General features: G+C 42.4%; 1 protein-coding gene across 2 annotated transcripts in view; it reads left to right on the top strand.

Annotated features, from left to right (window-relative positions):
• Positions 1-10,012, top strand: part of ATP9A (ATPase phospholipid transporting 9A (putative)) — a 55,865-nt gene extending 45,853 nt beyond the window's left edge. Inside the window, exons 25-29 of one of the 2 annotated variants that reach the window (XR_004360009.1) lie at positions 340-448; positions 1,723-1,780; positions 3,656-3,859; positions 5,031-8,721; positions 8,783-10,012. Coding sequence is in view for 1 of the 2 variants with exons in the window: in XM_032704912.1 (XP_032560803.1) it covers positions 340-448; positions 1,723-1,780; positions 3,656-3,859; positions 5,031-5,167 (508 nt within the window). In the remaining variant the exon portion in view is untranslated. Of the gene's footprint in view, positions 1-339; positions 449-1,722; positions 1,781-3,655; positions 3,860-5,030 lie in introns of both variants that reach the window. The other variant, XM_032704912.1, reaches the window with a different exon arrangement.
• Positions 10,013-15,439: the final 5,427 nt, after the last annotated feature.

Below are 15,439 nucleotides of genomic sequence, written 5' to 3'. Positions count from 1 at the left end.
AAAAAAAAAAAGGCAAATTCATCATGTTTGGCTTCTGAGGCAAACAGAATCAAACCTGAGCAGAGCAGGTTTTGGGGTGGGGACAGGTCTGTCCTTGGCTCCATTAATAACCCAGTAACACCAGTTGCATCACTTGAAGCAATTACCTGTGTGTGAGTGTTCCTGATCAAAAGTCACTCAAAAAGCCAATCCTACAGCTTTGCCCTACATGCAAAACTCTGCTGTGTGTTCCCTTTGCAAGTTTTTATAATGTCTGTATTATTTGGCACCTAAAGACTGGCATTTTTGTTTGCTCATCTACCCCTGAGATAATTTACTTGTCTTCCACCTTCTTCCCAGGTACTCCACAATTTACACAATGTTTCCAGTGTTTTCTCTTGTCCTGGACAAGGATGTTAAATCTGAAGTAGCAATGTTGTACCCAGAGCTCTACAAAGATCTGCTTAAGGTGAGGGAGACTCTTGTTTGTCTCTTTTGGCTTAAGGCAAGGTCCCCATCTTGATTTGAAACTCTTTAAATGTATAAAGTCAAATATATTGTCAAGTGATCCAGAACTTTATCGGGCATTTTCAAGCAAAATTGTTTTAAAGGCAAATTTGAATTAATAGATAGAACCAGATTTCCTGGCAGATGCTTGCTGAATGCTACATGAAATGCAATTTATTAAAAACGGCTGGGGAAGTAGAGTTCCATTCTGTGGGAAATTCTAAGGATTTAATATTACAACTTTCTTCCAAAATAAAGGGAAAAGAGAAATTGTCAGGGATTTGGAGCTATCCTGAAGGCAGAAAAAGGAGTGAGGGGAAGGGATATGCTCATTTGATGGAGGGGGGGGTTCTATAGAGGTTCCTCCATAGAAATTTACCTTGAGGATGCTCTAAAGGCACCTAAAGCTTTGCTTGCTGTGCCATTTTTGTAGCTTTAGCATCAGTCATGTCCTTCTCCTTAGACAAAGAAAAGTTCATTTGATGTTTACCATAGAAATATCAGGCAGGTAAACCTTGTCTTAGGTTCCTTTTTATTTTTTATTCTTCCTCCCTGGAAAATGTTTTGAATAACTGGGGTACGCAGCCTGGGAACATCTTTCTTAATTGAAGGAAAGGGTGGACTGAGTCTTCAACATATCCTTTCCCTCAAGGATTTCTGTTAAACAGATACTCTCAGAAGCAAAGCCTGTTTTTCCAGCAGCCTCAATAAGTCTCCATCTGGTTTCACTTGTATGTTGTCTCTTATGTCATAAACCACTAATTCTTCAACCATCCTTAGGCCTGGTCTAAACATAGGGGTTTTTTGTACTGGTATAGCTGTGTTGGCTGGAGATGCTTTTTTTAAAACCTATCTGCCTTCAATATGATGGTGATTTGTGTGTGTCTAGAAAAATAATATCAATATATTCACATATATGTGTGTACACACATCTTATATTTCACAGCACAGTGACTAAACTCCTGAGACATCTTTGCACTGAATTAACTGTGTGTGCAGTGAGGATGAGGCTGTGCTGTGTGAGCAGTTGAGTTCCATAGTCCCAGGTCTCCTTCGTGCACCCGCAAAAATGAGAATAAAGAGACAGTAACTCAAGGCTGGTTGATTTGTTTTGTTTATTTTTTTTTTCCCCAAATCATCTTCAAATTCTGTTTTATTAATTTCTGAGTTGATCTGTAAGTGACTGTTCATAAAAGAAAACCCCAATGGAGCTTTGTCTTCTTTCCCCCCCCCCAGGGACGACCGTTGTCATACAAAACGTTTTTAATATGGGTCTTAATAAGCATCTATCAAGGTAAGAAATTAACTTTTGCTTGTACCTTGAGATGTTTTAACGTGTCTGAATATCCAATTTTTGGTATTGCAGAAAGTTAAGTAAGGCATGAAGTGAATTTCACAAATATCCTTGTGATAATGAATTTTTTCTTTTTGTCTCAGAAAGTGTCGGTAGCGTTATTAAAGGAAGAAATTATCTAAAATCTAATATTGACAGCAGTTTGTTAATCCTGTTCTAGACAGAGATGTAGAAGTTCAAACCATCATTGGAACCACCATCCTTTGTAATTTTGTGCAAGTTCCTTTCAGTGCTGTCATTGCTCCAGCAGTAAAGTAGAGCTTATGGCTCTCCCCTTCTTTTGAAAAATCTCGAATCTATGGATTTTGTCAAATCTAGAGATTTTGCAGGTTATTGCCAACATGCAAAATACAGCATCTGTAGCTTCTGATTTTACTCAAAACCTGTTTAATGGAAGTGGCAATAGTTCTGGTTGCTTGACAACCATCTCTACTGAAGGGTTAGAGCAGAGGTCACGTTCTTGATCATATCCCATACACTCTAGTTAGGCTGCTAAAGCAGTTAAGTAAATGCTTTAATTAAAGTACATTCATTTTCCAAAAGTGAATGTAGTAATGGGGATATATGTCTAAGAAGGTCTTTAATTTTGTCCTTTTTTTTGTGAAGTAACCTCAAACTTCAAATACTTTCTAAAAGTGTCAATCAGGGAATTGTGGAAAATATGTCAATAACATGGAGCTAAAAGCTAAAATGGCAATCAATATTTCTTGTTTTCCAAAACTCCTTTGTCAACAGGAGTCAGAACAATGGGTGAAAATAAGCAGATAATTGTTATGGATTTCATTGATATTGTCCTCCTCAGCAGGGAGTGAATCCAAAAATATAAAATCTCTGGCTTTATTTTCTGAAATCTATCCACAACAGGGATCATGGTCTCCTGGTGCTGAATAACACAGTGGCAAAGCCAAGGCATTGATAGAACACTCACAAGTGGTGGACAGCTAAAGCCAGAGGGTGATGCATGGAGGGAAAGATTCCTCCTTGAGCTAAGACCACTATCTGGTTACAGTGTTTGGTTAAAGTGACTTCACTTGTGAAGTGCTTGATAACCAGAAAACAGCAGGCCAAACAATTGAGCTGGTTGCTAGCAGAGATGAGCCTGACCAAGAACTTGAGCAGTCCTAAATTTTGGAAAGTTCACAGCTGGATTTGAACTTTGTGGCTCGAGCTCTAGTCACTTGCAGGTTTTCCCTTCCCCGTGTGATGGATGTTGGTGTGGATTACTCATGCTGCTAACATGACTTATTTGTGCAGGTGGCCATGCAGGGCTGTGAGTGTTCCAGAATGGGAGCACGAACAATGCCTCATTAACAGAGCTTTCATGTGTGCTCCTTTTGGGGGGGAAGTGTAAAGGGGAGAGATCTTGGTCCAACTAGTGCAAAGAGAGGCTCACTTGTATCCAGTGAGCTTTTCAGCACCTAGCTTACATCTTGGCACTGAGGCAATGCAGTAGGGTTTAGAAGAATTTGATATATTTTAGCTTCTGAGTAGTGACCAACTGATTTTCTGGGAGGATAGAGTTTCCTGATGTTAGAGATCTCCAGTTGCCAAAGCAGAGTGTATTAATTTCCTATCTACATATGTCTATGAGAGACTGACATAAAAGTTTTGGTACCTCTGCTGTAACTTTTCCCTGTCTTCTCATCAGTTCTTTCTCCTAAATAGTAACTGATTTGTTGTCATTACATTCATCAGGTTTCATGAAAAACACTCGCAAGATATGATTATGTTTCAGCGTTTCCAAGACCTAACAGTGGGGTTTAGAGCTTAGCCTGGTGTTTGACTCAAATCCTGAAACGTTCCCTTCCCTTGCAGGTAGCATCATCATGTATGGAGCACTGCTCCTCTTTGAATCCGAGTTTGTCCACATTGTTGCCATTTCCTTCACGTCCTTGATTCTCACCGAGTTACTGATGGTGGCCCTGACGATCCAGACGTGGCACTGGCTCATGATAGTGGCTGAGCTGCTCAGTCTCTCCTGCTACATAGCTTCCCTGGTCTTCTTACACGAGTTTATTGGTAAGTGTAACAGCTTCCCTCCAATCAGTTCATGGTCTGGGTAGGAACAGGACTGTGAAGAGCTGAATTGAGCAACAGGTTGTTGACGGAGCCAACAAATAGGTATAATGATGGTGGTACTACGATAAGTTCTGTGTGATTTGAAGGCACTTGGAAGACATTTTATGGTTCTTTCCATAGCAAAATGCTAGGGGGGGTAAAGGTGGTCAGCAGACTGCTGCCCAGCAACTCTCATCCATCCTTTGAGCTCCACCACATATCAGCTGTCTCATGTACCAGTGATCTTTATTTCCATTTGGGAACTGAAGTTGAGGTTACTGATTGAAGCCTCTGCTGTTGGATTGAAAGATTTAGTCTTTTAAACTGGGTGAAAAAGCTGCCTCCTAAAATATACCTTCTTTAATCTGTTCATTGGGGGCCTTCTCTTATGGGGTTTGGTTGTTGTTGATTTTTTGGTTGTCTGAAACAGAGCTAATCCTTTTCCCTGGCTAGAGGAAAAAAGGTGAGGAATTCCAGATTCTCCCAATAACTGTCTAGTTGCAAATATCAGACCCACAGGGCTTGTTCCAGTGTTCCTTCAGGAACCACAAGATGTCACTACTTCTTCCGTAAAGCTCTTTCCTAACTCTGAAGGCAGCCAGCATAACTTCCCAATGGGCTGGATTTGCCTCTCTTGGATTTGGTTATACCACCTCCATTTTGAACGAGTCTTTGACTATTTTTGCAGAGGTTCTGAGGTATTCTGAGTCAGGAGATGTGTTTGCTGGGCTACCAGCCAAGTAGCAGAGGGCAGCTCCCAGACAAGGAGTCCTTAGCACTGCCAGGAGATGGATGGGCCTATTTCAGGTGGGGTATGTGAGGGCACTTACCCGTGAGGAGTCACATCCCTTTCAGCCCTTTGCACCCTCTGCACTTCATGTTTCTGCATCTTTTGTGGAAAACAAGGGCAGGTGAGTGAGGAACCAGGCATCGTATGAGCTTTGAACTTGAGTGTGGAGGTGAGGCACTTTTGAGAAAAATCAGAATGGCCTGGATTGGAAGGGATGTTAAAGATTATCTAGTTCCAACCCTCTGCCATAAGCAGAAATAAGTGTTGGTAGATCCTTTTCTGCACCTCTTCCCAGAATGAACTTCCCGTCTTGGCTGACTTTGTGCTCTTTTCCTTACACAGATGTTTACTTCATTGCGACTTTGTCATTCTTGTGGAAGGTCACCGTCATCACACTGGTGAGCTGCCTTCCCCTCTACGTCCTCAAGTACCTGAGGAGAAGGTTTTCTCCCCCAAGCTACTCGAAGCTTACATCCTAGGGCTGCTCTCCCTGCACACCAGAGACAGACATTGCCCATGGCTGAGAGACAAAACCCTGTAGTTGTTCCTATAACGAGTCCATCCGATATTTGCATCTGGATCGTGTGGTAATCTCTGTTACCTGCTGCTTTATTGAAAAAGACTCCACAGCTGCCGTGAACAGAAACCTGACAATAAAAGGGAGTGTTCTGAGAGTGGAGGCACTTGTTAGTTCATCCAGTTCATGTCACTTTTGTTCCACTTAACTGGGGTCAAATGCATGTAACTGAGATGGCGATGGGTTTCTCTTGCATGGTTAAAAGTCTGTGAAAGCTGCTAACTGACCTTGGGATTTACATTTGACGATTTTCAAGTGACTTTTTTAAAGTCTCTGTGCTGTTCTTTGCATTGTGTTATGTTGTTTTATATTGTTTGTCTTCTTGATTTAAGTAGTTACATTCTTTTTACATCTTGGAAATCCCTTAATGTAGGTGATGCACTGTACTGCTGACAGCTGATCCCTGATTTATGGCATGCTGTTTCCAGAACGGGGCTCCAGCATGTCGGATCTACACACACATGAGAATCTGAGCCTGGTTGAGATTTTCCTTCAGTTGAAATGTGGTCACCCCAGTGATTTTGGAGGTATCCAGCCATTGATAAATGATAGTCCAAGATGAGGAAACTCAGTTTTGTTTAGCTTTTGTGCTTCCTGTTAAAAGGAGCTGGTGACATAATAGCTTTACTCTGTATTTATTTGTGTAGGGGAAAATTATCTAAACTAAAGCAAATCCTCTTTGGAACAGAAATTTGCAGTTGATCATACTTGAAATGTGTCGACAACGTGAGAAGAGACTCGTACTGTTCTGCAGACAATGTGGCAGACGTGTCTTGAATCCTTGGAGACTGAAAGGAGAGGTCACAGAGCTGCTACTCCTCACAGCTACACGAAATCTGTTTCCTGTTAGGATGAAACTCTGAGGATGAGCTGCAAATAAGCTGAGCCACTCCTAGGTGGGTGTTGTTAATGACATACTCCCTGCAGAGAGGCAGTTTTTGGAACCTTGCACTTGGTTTGCTCTGAAAACCAAACTTGAATCACAGGAGTGGGTTTATACAAAGGTGTTGGGCTCGTGTGCAGAGCAAATTCACGTATTTTTAATTTTCAGACACTGAACTCAATGAGTTCTGGTGTTATGATTAACTTTGGCCCACATTATAATATCATGAGGAGAGCAACACATGCTTGGGCTTCTCAGGAGAAGGACGGACAGTTACAAGAACCTTTTAGGGTTGTGTTTATGCATCAAACATGGATGAGCTTTTAGTTGCAGCCATCCTCATCTAAAGGCTGTTTAGTCTGGGCTAAATTAGTTGCTTGCTGTCTTGTTCCCACATCACAAAAACCATGGTTGGAGCTGGCACTGCTTGGTGCCGTTGGGAGTCGGTTGCACAGGAGAGGCAGAGCCCAGAGCTGAGCTCCCTTCTCCAATCTCAAGGCACAGCCCAGAGGTCTCACTTCTCCAGTCACAAGGAAACCCTTCCAGGTCAGGGCCACTGTGTTGCTGTGAGGTGCAGAAGCTCCCTGGTCATCTCTGTGCCATGTTGAACCTCTTTAAAGGGCTGCCAGCTTCTGCTGCCATTGCTACAGGCATTCACTGTCTCAAGCTGCACAGTGCTGCATTAAAAGGTCTGATGTGAAAATTGGTGGAAAATGGGAATGTTGTTCTAAAAGAGTCTGTGTTGGCCCATAGTGGTGTGTCTCGAATTTTCAGATCTAAGATAGCTGTGGCTTGTGTGGTTGATGTGTGGCAGTTGCTCCAGGGAATGTTTTGCACAACCTGACCTGCCTTCCTTGCTCTTAGCTCCTGTGAATAAATATCAAAGGGCAGGGGAAGCAAGTTCCAGAAGTTTTAGAAAAAATTGGATGTGTTTCATAATGCACGTGGCTTGGGGTGAGAGGAATGTGCAAGTCTGTATGAGCTTGTTGTTTCATGTGGGGGAAACCCTCTTGATTTAGAAAAATAGGTTTCAAAATCCTTCAGGAATAGGGACAGAGAACACTTTTTAACACACTGATTTTTCTTGTGTGCCAGTCTTCCAGTTAGGCTCTGGACTGAAGTCCTTATAGATAGCAACTTCAGAAACACCCTGCTGGCTAAGAAAAGCTAATTCTTGGTATTCACCTTTTCATAATATTTTGAAAATTTGTCTTTTTCCCTTCTCCTCTAATATCTTTATCTTAAAAGTAGTAATAATATACATTTCTACTTATTTGATTCCCAAGTTCATGTTGGGAAAAGCCCTAGAAGTCCAGCATTCCCGGTGATTTGTGTTGTGGAGGAAAAGCAGTGCCTGAACAGCCCATCTAGGGGGAGTTGGGCCTTAACAGCCTTTTGTGAATTATCCCACTTTGCCAAAAAGATCCTTAACGTTGTCTTTATTGTGACTTGCTACAGCTCCTGGGTAATGTCGGCCCTGCCGCTGTTCTGGAGTCCCCAGGCAGCATTTCAGAGAATCACAAAATCACAGAATGGTTTGGGTTGGGAGGGACCTTAAAGCTCATCCAGTCCCACCCCTTGCCATGGGCAGGGACATCTTCCACTAGCCCAGGTTGCTCCAAGCCCCGTCCGGCCTGGCCTTGGACACGTCCAGGGATGGGGCAGCCACAGCTTCTCTGGGCAACCTGTGCCAGGGCCTCCCCACCCTCACAGGGAAAAATTTCTTCCTAACATTCAGTCTAATTTAAGTAGGTTTAAGTACAAGAACCAAGGATTTCTTTTGGCCTGATGTGTGACTGAGCAGTCCAGTCCCTGTGGCTGTTGGTGAACACCCTCAGCACCCGTCGGTGTCGAGCCCTGTCCCTTCTCACGTGTGTTAGTGGTCAAACATCCTGCAGCAACAACAGTGCCATGCTACTGTGTGTAAATATTTGAGATGTGTATATGGTAGAATTCACTGTTTCCTGAAGTCAATACAGTTTACACTGAGTGGACCATATTTGCAAACTATTAGCTCACACCAAGAAAGGGAGTGAATTGTGATTTCACTTATATTTATTGAATCATAACTTTAATAACACACATTTGGTGGAATTGATAATGATCCATAGCTGTGTTTTGGGGTGCAGATTATGTTCCTTTGCAGCTCGTGTTTTTGCACAAGGTTGTAAATCCAGGAAGTAATTGCTGTCTGGATACACACTGAATTTTTAAAAGCAATCAGAAAACTAAAACTGCCATCTAAGAAACAGCAGGAAAGAGGAATGCTTCTATTTTTCAAGTTTAGCACTTTATGTTTGCAATCTATTTCTCTTAAGTTATTTAAAAATGTTTTTAAAAGCAAAGTTTAATACGTATGTTCATATTTACTGTACATTGGAATAAATGGATCCTCTTCTGGAAATTGAATCTTTTCCTCTAGTAGGCTCATAATTTGTACTTTTTGAGAGTGAAGCATTGTTTTCTTCTGTATAGTATCTGGTTTGTAGCCTTAGTGTTCTTACTATTCCTTTATTTGTCTGGTTTATGTAGCAGTTCATATCTAACTGTTGTGCTTTGGGACTGTGCTCCAGGTGACGCTGTAGGGTTGGGTGTGTGTTCCCCACTGTGTGCTCCTGCTTCCCATGGCTCCAGGTGATGCTGTGGGGTTGGGTGTGTGTCCCACCTTGTGCTCCTGCTTCCCTGCTGTAGGGAAGCCAGTGGTCTGTGCTGAGCTGCTGTGGTGGTAAATTAATGTGTAGGTTTTCTGACACAAACTGTTTTCTTCTTGCCTTTCTGCAGTAATTCCACATGTCACAACCCTCTTCATCCCCTTTTTTCCCCCTTTATCTCTGCATTTGTTTCCTCCATAGAGCTGGTCCTGTTCATCTGTGCAAACATTCATTTCACTCAGCTCAAGGCACAATGGAAACACAACGTTCTTTATTCAGCAGCAGCAGCTTAAATCTGTGCAGGGTCTTATCAGAAGTGGGCTGAGGAGCGATGAGTGACATCCCTGGTGTCCCTTTGGGGTTGAGAACTGTGTGCTGAGGGCTGTAGCTGTGGCTGGGCCAAACTGAGCAGCACCAAAGGTGTTTCTCTGTCGTCTCCTGAGCTCTCACAGTGAAACGCCGGGACAGCCTCCCTCGTCCTCTGTAGTTGCTGGGGGGAGTTTTGCTGTAGTTGAGCTGGGTTTGTCAGGGAGCCCCAGAGAGCCAGGTGTGTGAATCCCTGAAGCTGCTCTTTTGGCTTTAGCTGTTGAAGAAAGCTGCTGCAGCCTCTGATGCATCATAAATCCCTGGTTTGCAAAGTAGTGCCCTGAACCAAGGATGGGGGCTCACCATCCCAAGGTCTGTGCTGGGAACTGTTCCCATGGGATTGGGTTCATTTCCACAATTGCTGGGGCCAGTCCAGTGCCCACTTCAGCATGAGCTGGATGGGCTCTTTTATTTATTATTAGTTATTTATAAGTATTATACTTATTAATATACTTATTTCATAAGTATTAAACTATGATTTGCATGAGATCCTGGGTTTCACAGCTTTGCCAATATGGTCCATTTATACTGCCTACGACAACTTGTGTACTTATATGCCTTTGAGAACATTTTTAATTGTTAAAATTGTTTAAAAAAATCAATGTTAAGTTAATTTAATTTTTAATGGGGAAATGGATTCTGGTGTCAAAATGGTATTTACTGTGATGCCGATGTTTTGTACCTGTCATCTAGTTAAACAACGTGTAAATACTCTTGAGTCAAGAGAAATATGAATGCCAATTATTTATTGTTCTGTGGAGTTATATGTTGCAGATGTGTAAGAACTTAAAAGGGAATGTTGTAAAACAAGGTGGAAAAATAAATTTTATGCAACTTCTTTACTTCATCCATGTATGATGCACCTGGTTAGCCGTGGCATGATCAGTCCCAGATGTGTGCAGATGGAATTGTCAGGATGTAGGGCAAGTTGCATTGTGGCCCTTTAATTTGTTTGTGTGGGAAATGCATATCCAAGGCACGATCGGTGTTTTGTGCTGATCAGTGTAGAGCTGCTTCCTTAAATTCAGATTTCTAAGAGTCTTAAGAGGGTCGTTCCTGCTGGTACCCACTGCTGTGAGTTAGGAGAAAGTCTTTCATTTGAAACACAGATATTTGCAGCTCTTGGAACAGCAATGATGCAATAGGAACAGCTATTTTTGGAATGTTCTCATCACTTGAACATTTGATTAAGTGACTGGCTCGACACAAGAGCAGTCCCAGGGCCAGGGCTGGCTGCCCCAACACGGGGTCAGAAAGGGGGGAGAGGCAGGAGTTTAACATGGAATATTGTCCACTGGGGAGTGTCCATAATGTTGATTACGAACACAGTACAACAGTTTTCTACCAAAAATGTGATAGAGCCATAAACACTTAAAAAACAAGAAAATTAAAAATGGAATTGGGTAAAGTAAATCTCTGACTTGGGAGACTATTTAATGAAAGCAGTGATAAACTCTCCCTCAGATCATTAAACATCTATAAAAGTGTTTATTTTAGATTCCATTGGACACAGATGCCCTTTTTCATGATTAACTTTTTTTTTGTATAAAATAGTTAATGCAAATATTAAATAAACAATTTTTGTGATGTTTGCACACATCAAATGAATGGTGTAGACTCCAGAAATTACAGGAACAGACTTTGCTCCCAAGTGTTACCAATTTCCCACTCTAAATGGGTTACATAAGCCCTAGTTAGTGGTTCTTTTAATTTATGGACGGTTTCTTTTTAATGGTGAAATGTGTAATTAAAAAAAGCTAGAAATAGTTTTTCTAAACTCACTCTGGAAGGGGAAGGAGAATTTCAGCAATTTTTTTTTTTTCACCCAAACATTGCATAATAGTAGAAATGTCAAAGATTTCCATGGGGTTTCATTTCATTCTTCATGTGGCTGTGGTCATACAAGAAGTTTGAACGCTGCAGGGGTTGGCAGATTTTTGGAAGAGCACGCATCCTGGGATAAGTTTTCAGCCTAGGCTTTACCAGAGGATGCCAGTGCTCTTGTTTTAAAAATTGTGGTTGTATTCTACACAAGTGTCTTTTTTTTTTTCTCCCCTTTTTTCTCCTGAAAAAAAAGAAGAAGGAATAGGTGCTGGCTGTAATTGGGTGTCTGACTCTGGCCCTGTGCCTGATGTGTTGTATGGAGCTGTACAGAGGTTTTCCTGCACCATAAACTATTTGGAGAGAAGAAAACTTGGTCGACCTGCTCTGTCTTCACCTCCTGATGGCCCAAGTCATGGCAGCTGCAAACCTACACTGCCCCTTCTCCCCTGCATTCCTGTGGTGTTAAATATTGTTGTGATAAACGTTCACTAGAGAAAGGGAACTGCTCCTGTTCCCTTTTCACAGGTAGGAGATGGGGGCAGAGAGAACCTGTGGTCTGGGCTGTCCATGGCAGAGCATGGAATGCAGAACTAGATTCACGTTTTCATGATTAGACTTTCTCTGCACCCTAAGTATTGGAGTCAATCGTGTAGGAAAGTTACTTATTGCACAGAGTATTCAGATGTCTGGTTTTAAATTAAGAATGTGATTGCAGGTTTCAAAAAACCCTGTCCTTATGATTTGGAGTATTGATAAACCCCAATGCAAGAAATTCACTGGATCCTTCCACCTGGATCTGCAGATCCACACTCCATCTGTGCTAAATGTTCTTCAACTGCCTGTGGGAGTGGAGAGTTTGAGTGTGAGCAGCACTTGGCTGCAGAAAAGGCACCACTGCAACTGCACAGGTAATCCAGGGAAAAACTTTGAGTGTGGCACCAGTTCCCAGCAGCACTGAGTCCTGGTCCAGCACCTGCTTAAGACCAGTTTCAAAGCTGGTGCTGTGGCTCCCTTAGGGCGTGAGCTGCATTTTCTGGCCTTAAAGCTCTCTGGGTTCTGTGGGGCTCTGTAGGTTACTTGGTGGATCTCTGAATTTTAGCAGCTTGTAATTAAAGTTATAGATGATCAGCATCTTGCAGATCTGGTCTTCAGAAGAATGTCCTCCCCTCTGCTGCTCTTCCTCCCTTCGTGGCCTAAGACCCAACTGTTATTGAGTGAGAGGGTTACAAAAAAGGGGCTTTAAAATCATTGCATTCCCACTTTAAAGCCTCCCGCTCTTGGCTTGCTGGAATTGTCCACGTAAGGAAGAATATTGTCTGCTGTTCAGATTCCCTCTCAGAAAGAAGTAGTAACAAGAACAATCTGTGCAAAAGAATTTAGCACATTAAAGATGGGGGTAATAGTCATTCTCATTTGTCCTTTTATGTGAAACAGATTTTATTTTAAATGTACACTCTGAGTAGCTTAACCATATCCAGAAACTTGTTTACCAGGGTAAAAGTAGAATTACCCACAGTATAAATTAAGAGCATGAGAAGAGGTGAGTCGATTGTACCGAGTGATTCTGCTTAGTCAGCTCAGCAGTACCCCCTGAGCACTCCTGGGTGGGCACTGGGGAGCAGGTATGTCCTGTGCTCGTGTTTTCAGCACATTTGCTCACGTGTTTCACATCTGCTCTGCAAAAGCTGTGCTGAGGCATTACATTTCTGTGCCGTGGGCACGGATCTGTCCTGGGCTGCATCTGCTGGGTTTAGGACGTGTCACATGTACAATGGCAGATTTCACCAACCTGTGGCTTGTCCAAAAGCGAAGCCACTTGCTATTGTTTAGGATTCTTATTTAAATTGAGAACAACCCACTTTTTGGTGACACTTTCACATAAAATGCCCTGTATTGATCTCACTGAAACACGTTCCCTACTCCACAGCAACAGTGTAACTGCCGTGGGAAGAAACAGCACTCGGAAATGCTGTGGGAAAGGCAAGGGATGGTGCCCACAGAGGCAGGATCCCTCTGCACCTCTGTAAATTTGAGACTAAGGTTGGGAATAAAAGGCCCATTTGTAAGGATCAGCATTCCCTCTGTCAGACAGTATCTGCCCTCCAGTGCAGTGGATTCCAGTGAATCACCAGCACAGGCAGAGCCATCCCTGTCACTGCACAGGAAGGTTCCCCATGTGAATTGTCTCTCTTGGGTGGGCCAGGGTGACAGTTTGGAACAGGGACCTTGAATGGGTTGTGCTTACCATGGTTTTATTGCCTTTGGCTTCAATCTTGTTCCAACAGTTAAAAGACAGGCCCCATTGAGGAGAGCTGGAAACTAATGCTGGCTCCTCTCCTTACCTCTATTTGTCTGTGTCTATGGTAAGTAAAATCCCTGGAAAAGAGAAAGCCTGGTTTAAAGCAGGATCTACACTATCATTGTCTGCTGTGAGCTTCTCCAAAGAAGCATTTATCAATTATTGTTTGCAGTGTGGCACAGGAACTCGGACCTTCTCTACCCTGATAGCTGGGCTGTAAAATGAAAAAAACCCCGCAGATTCTAAAAGACCAAGGTTAGATGTTATCAATCCCTCATCTATCTCACTTTCTCCAGGTATGTCTCTTTCAGTCTTTGGTATCCATTTGTTTATTTGTCAAGAGGCATTGCTGCCTCTTATCTGGATCCAGATAAATTAACCAAAGTGACTTTACATTTTAGGCTGAAACTAGTGCCAGAATTTCTCAGGTGACCGTCGGTAGACTAAAGTTTGATTTGAAGCTACCCAGTTTTGCCTCTAGGAAGTCTCAAGCCTCCTGCTGATCAGATTTTGATATCTGATCTTTCCTAGAAACAATCCAGAAAACAAATTATCTAAGTGAAATCTTTATTTTCAACACTAACCCCTAAGGAGAAAATCTTTCCCCAATCAGATGGAACATGTGTTGATATCTCAGTGGAAGACCATGGCTGCTGTAAATGAACAGGTCACACTCACCCATCCCCTCACACAACCATTGGTTGTTTTTCAAATCTGAGTTGAATTCTTGCAAGTCCTCATTACTGAAGTGTGGAACTAATTCTTACAGGTGCCGTGTTCACCATAAATTGCCTTCAGCAGAAAGAAACCTCTTGTATTTCACCTGTGAATGACAACCACTTCCTCCAGCAGCCGAGGTGTCTTTGTGATCTTTCACCGTCAGGATTCCGGGCCGGGCAGTGATTTACACGGCCCCCACTCTTCTCTCTTTCAGCTCCTGTTGCCATTCCAGCCCTGAAGAACATAATGCCACAAAGCCTTCACTAAAACCAGAGCCTGGAGGAAATATCAGGTGTTAACATCCAATAAAAAGCTGACACGCTTGAACGAGCCGGGATTGCAGGGTATGGCCCAAGCAAGGACTGACCTAATGCAGGGCTTTTATGGTGGTGGCAGGTAAGGACTAATTATAGACCCTGGACTCCATCATGAACTGACTTGTCAAGTCAACTTAGCGACTGAAGTGCCTACGGTTCCATGGTGGGGCTCTCTGCCCCTTTGTATAACTGAATGCAGTTACTCCTAAAGAAACTTAGCGAGTAAATCTGAGGTGCTGAAAGAAATACTGCAATAGAAATTACAGTGTAGGGAAGGGTTTATATGTGTTGGGCTAAATTAATGACCGGGTTTGGGGCTTTTAGAAAATAAAAAACACAACAAACTTTGTGCACAAATTTACTTTAAAATATATTCTCTTTCAAACACCAGCTATTTTAACAACAGTGTAAATCAGATTTTACAGACCACATATTTCAAGTATGAAGTTCATTAAATGTGTGAAATTCTAGATTAGCTTCCGGGTGTGGCCAGAGCCCCAGTAATGAATTATAAATTCTGTTCAGGATATAATATCAGATTCCCTTACCCTGGCACTAATATTAAAGGACTAAAACCACCTTTTCAAAACAGTCATAACCTTTCTTTATTATCTTTATTTAGTTTAGCCATCACATGATATAATGACTGACTGCATCAGTGTTTCCGTCCTGAACCTAATGCACAGGTGTCTAACTTGATTAATTTGTGGGTTTATTATTAATAAACCAACTTTTGTCTTAATGTAACTGAAATTAATGCTATCAATTCATACACACGTTTTTGCCAGTGCCCTGATAGTGGGTGGTAGGCTGTCTTTGGATTCAAGAATATACTATTCCCTCTGAGTTTGTGTGAAAAAAAATCCCTTGGCTGTTTTCTCCAGCTGAGCCAGGAGTCAACAGGTGTGGGCATTTGAGTGCAGGTAGTCTGTGAGTGTGGTGGGTTTCACAGTCATCTTGGTCTGGCTTTGCTCAGTCCTGGACTAACATTCAACTGTGATGTGCTTTTCCCTTTCCAAAATCTTTGCAAACATCCCCCAGTCCCCCTGGAGAGGCACTTGCTGCTCTGTGGGATTTGGAGGAAGGTCCATGTTGAGAACTGTGAGGCCGCTGG

This window comes from Chiroxiphia lanceolata, chromosome 17, assembly GCF_009829145.1.
Source record: "Chiroxiphia lanceolata isolate bChiLan1 chromosome 17, bChiLan1.pri, whole genome shotgun sequence".
NCBI lineage: Eukaryota > Metazoa > Chordata > Aves > Passeriformes > Pipridae > Chiroxiphia > Chiroxiphia lanceolata.
The sequence above is the reverse complement of the archived record's forward strand: the minus strand, read 5'-3'. Positions and strand labels throughout refer to the sequence as shown.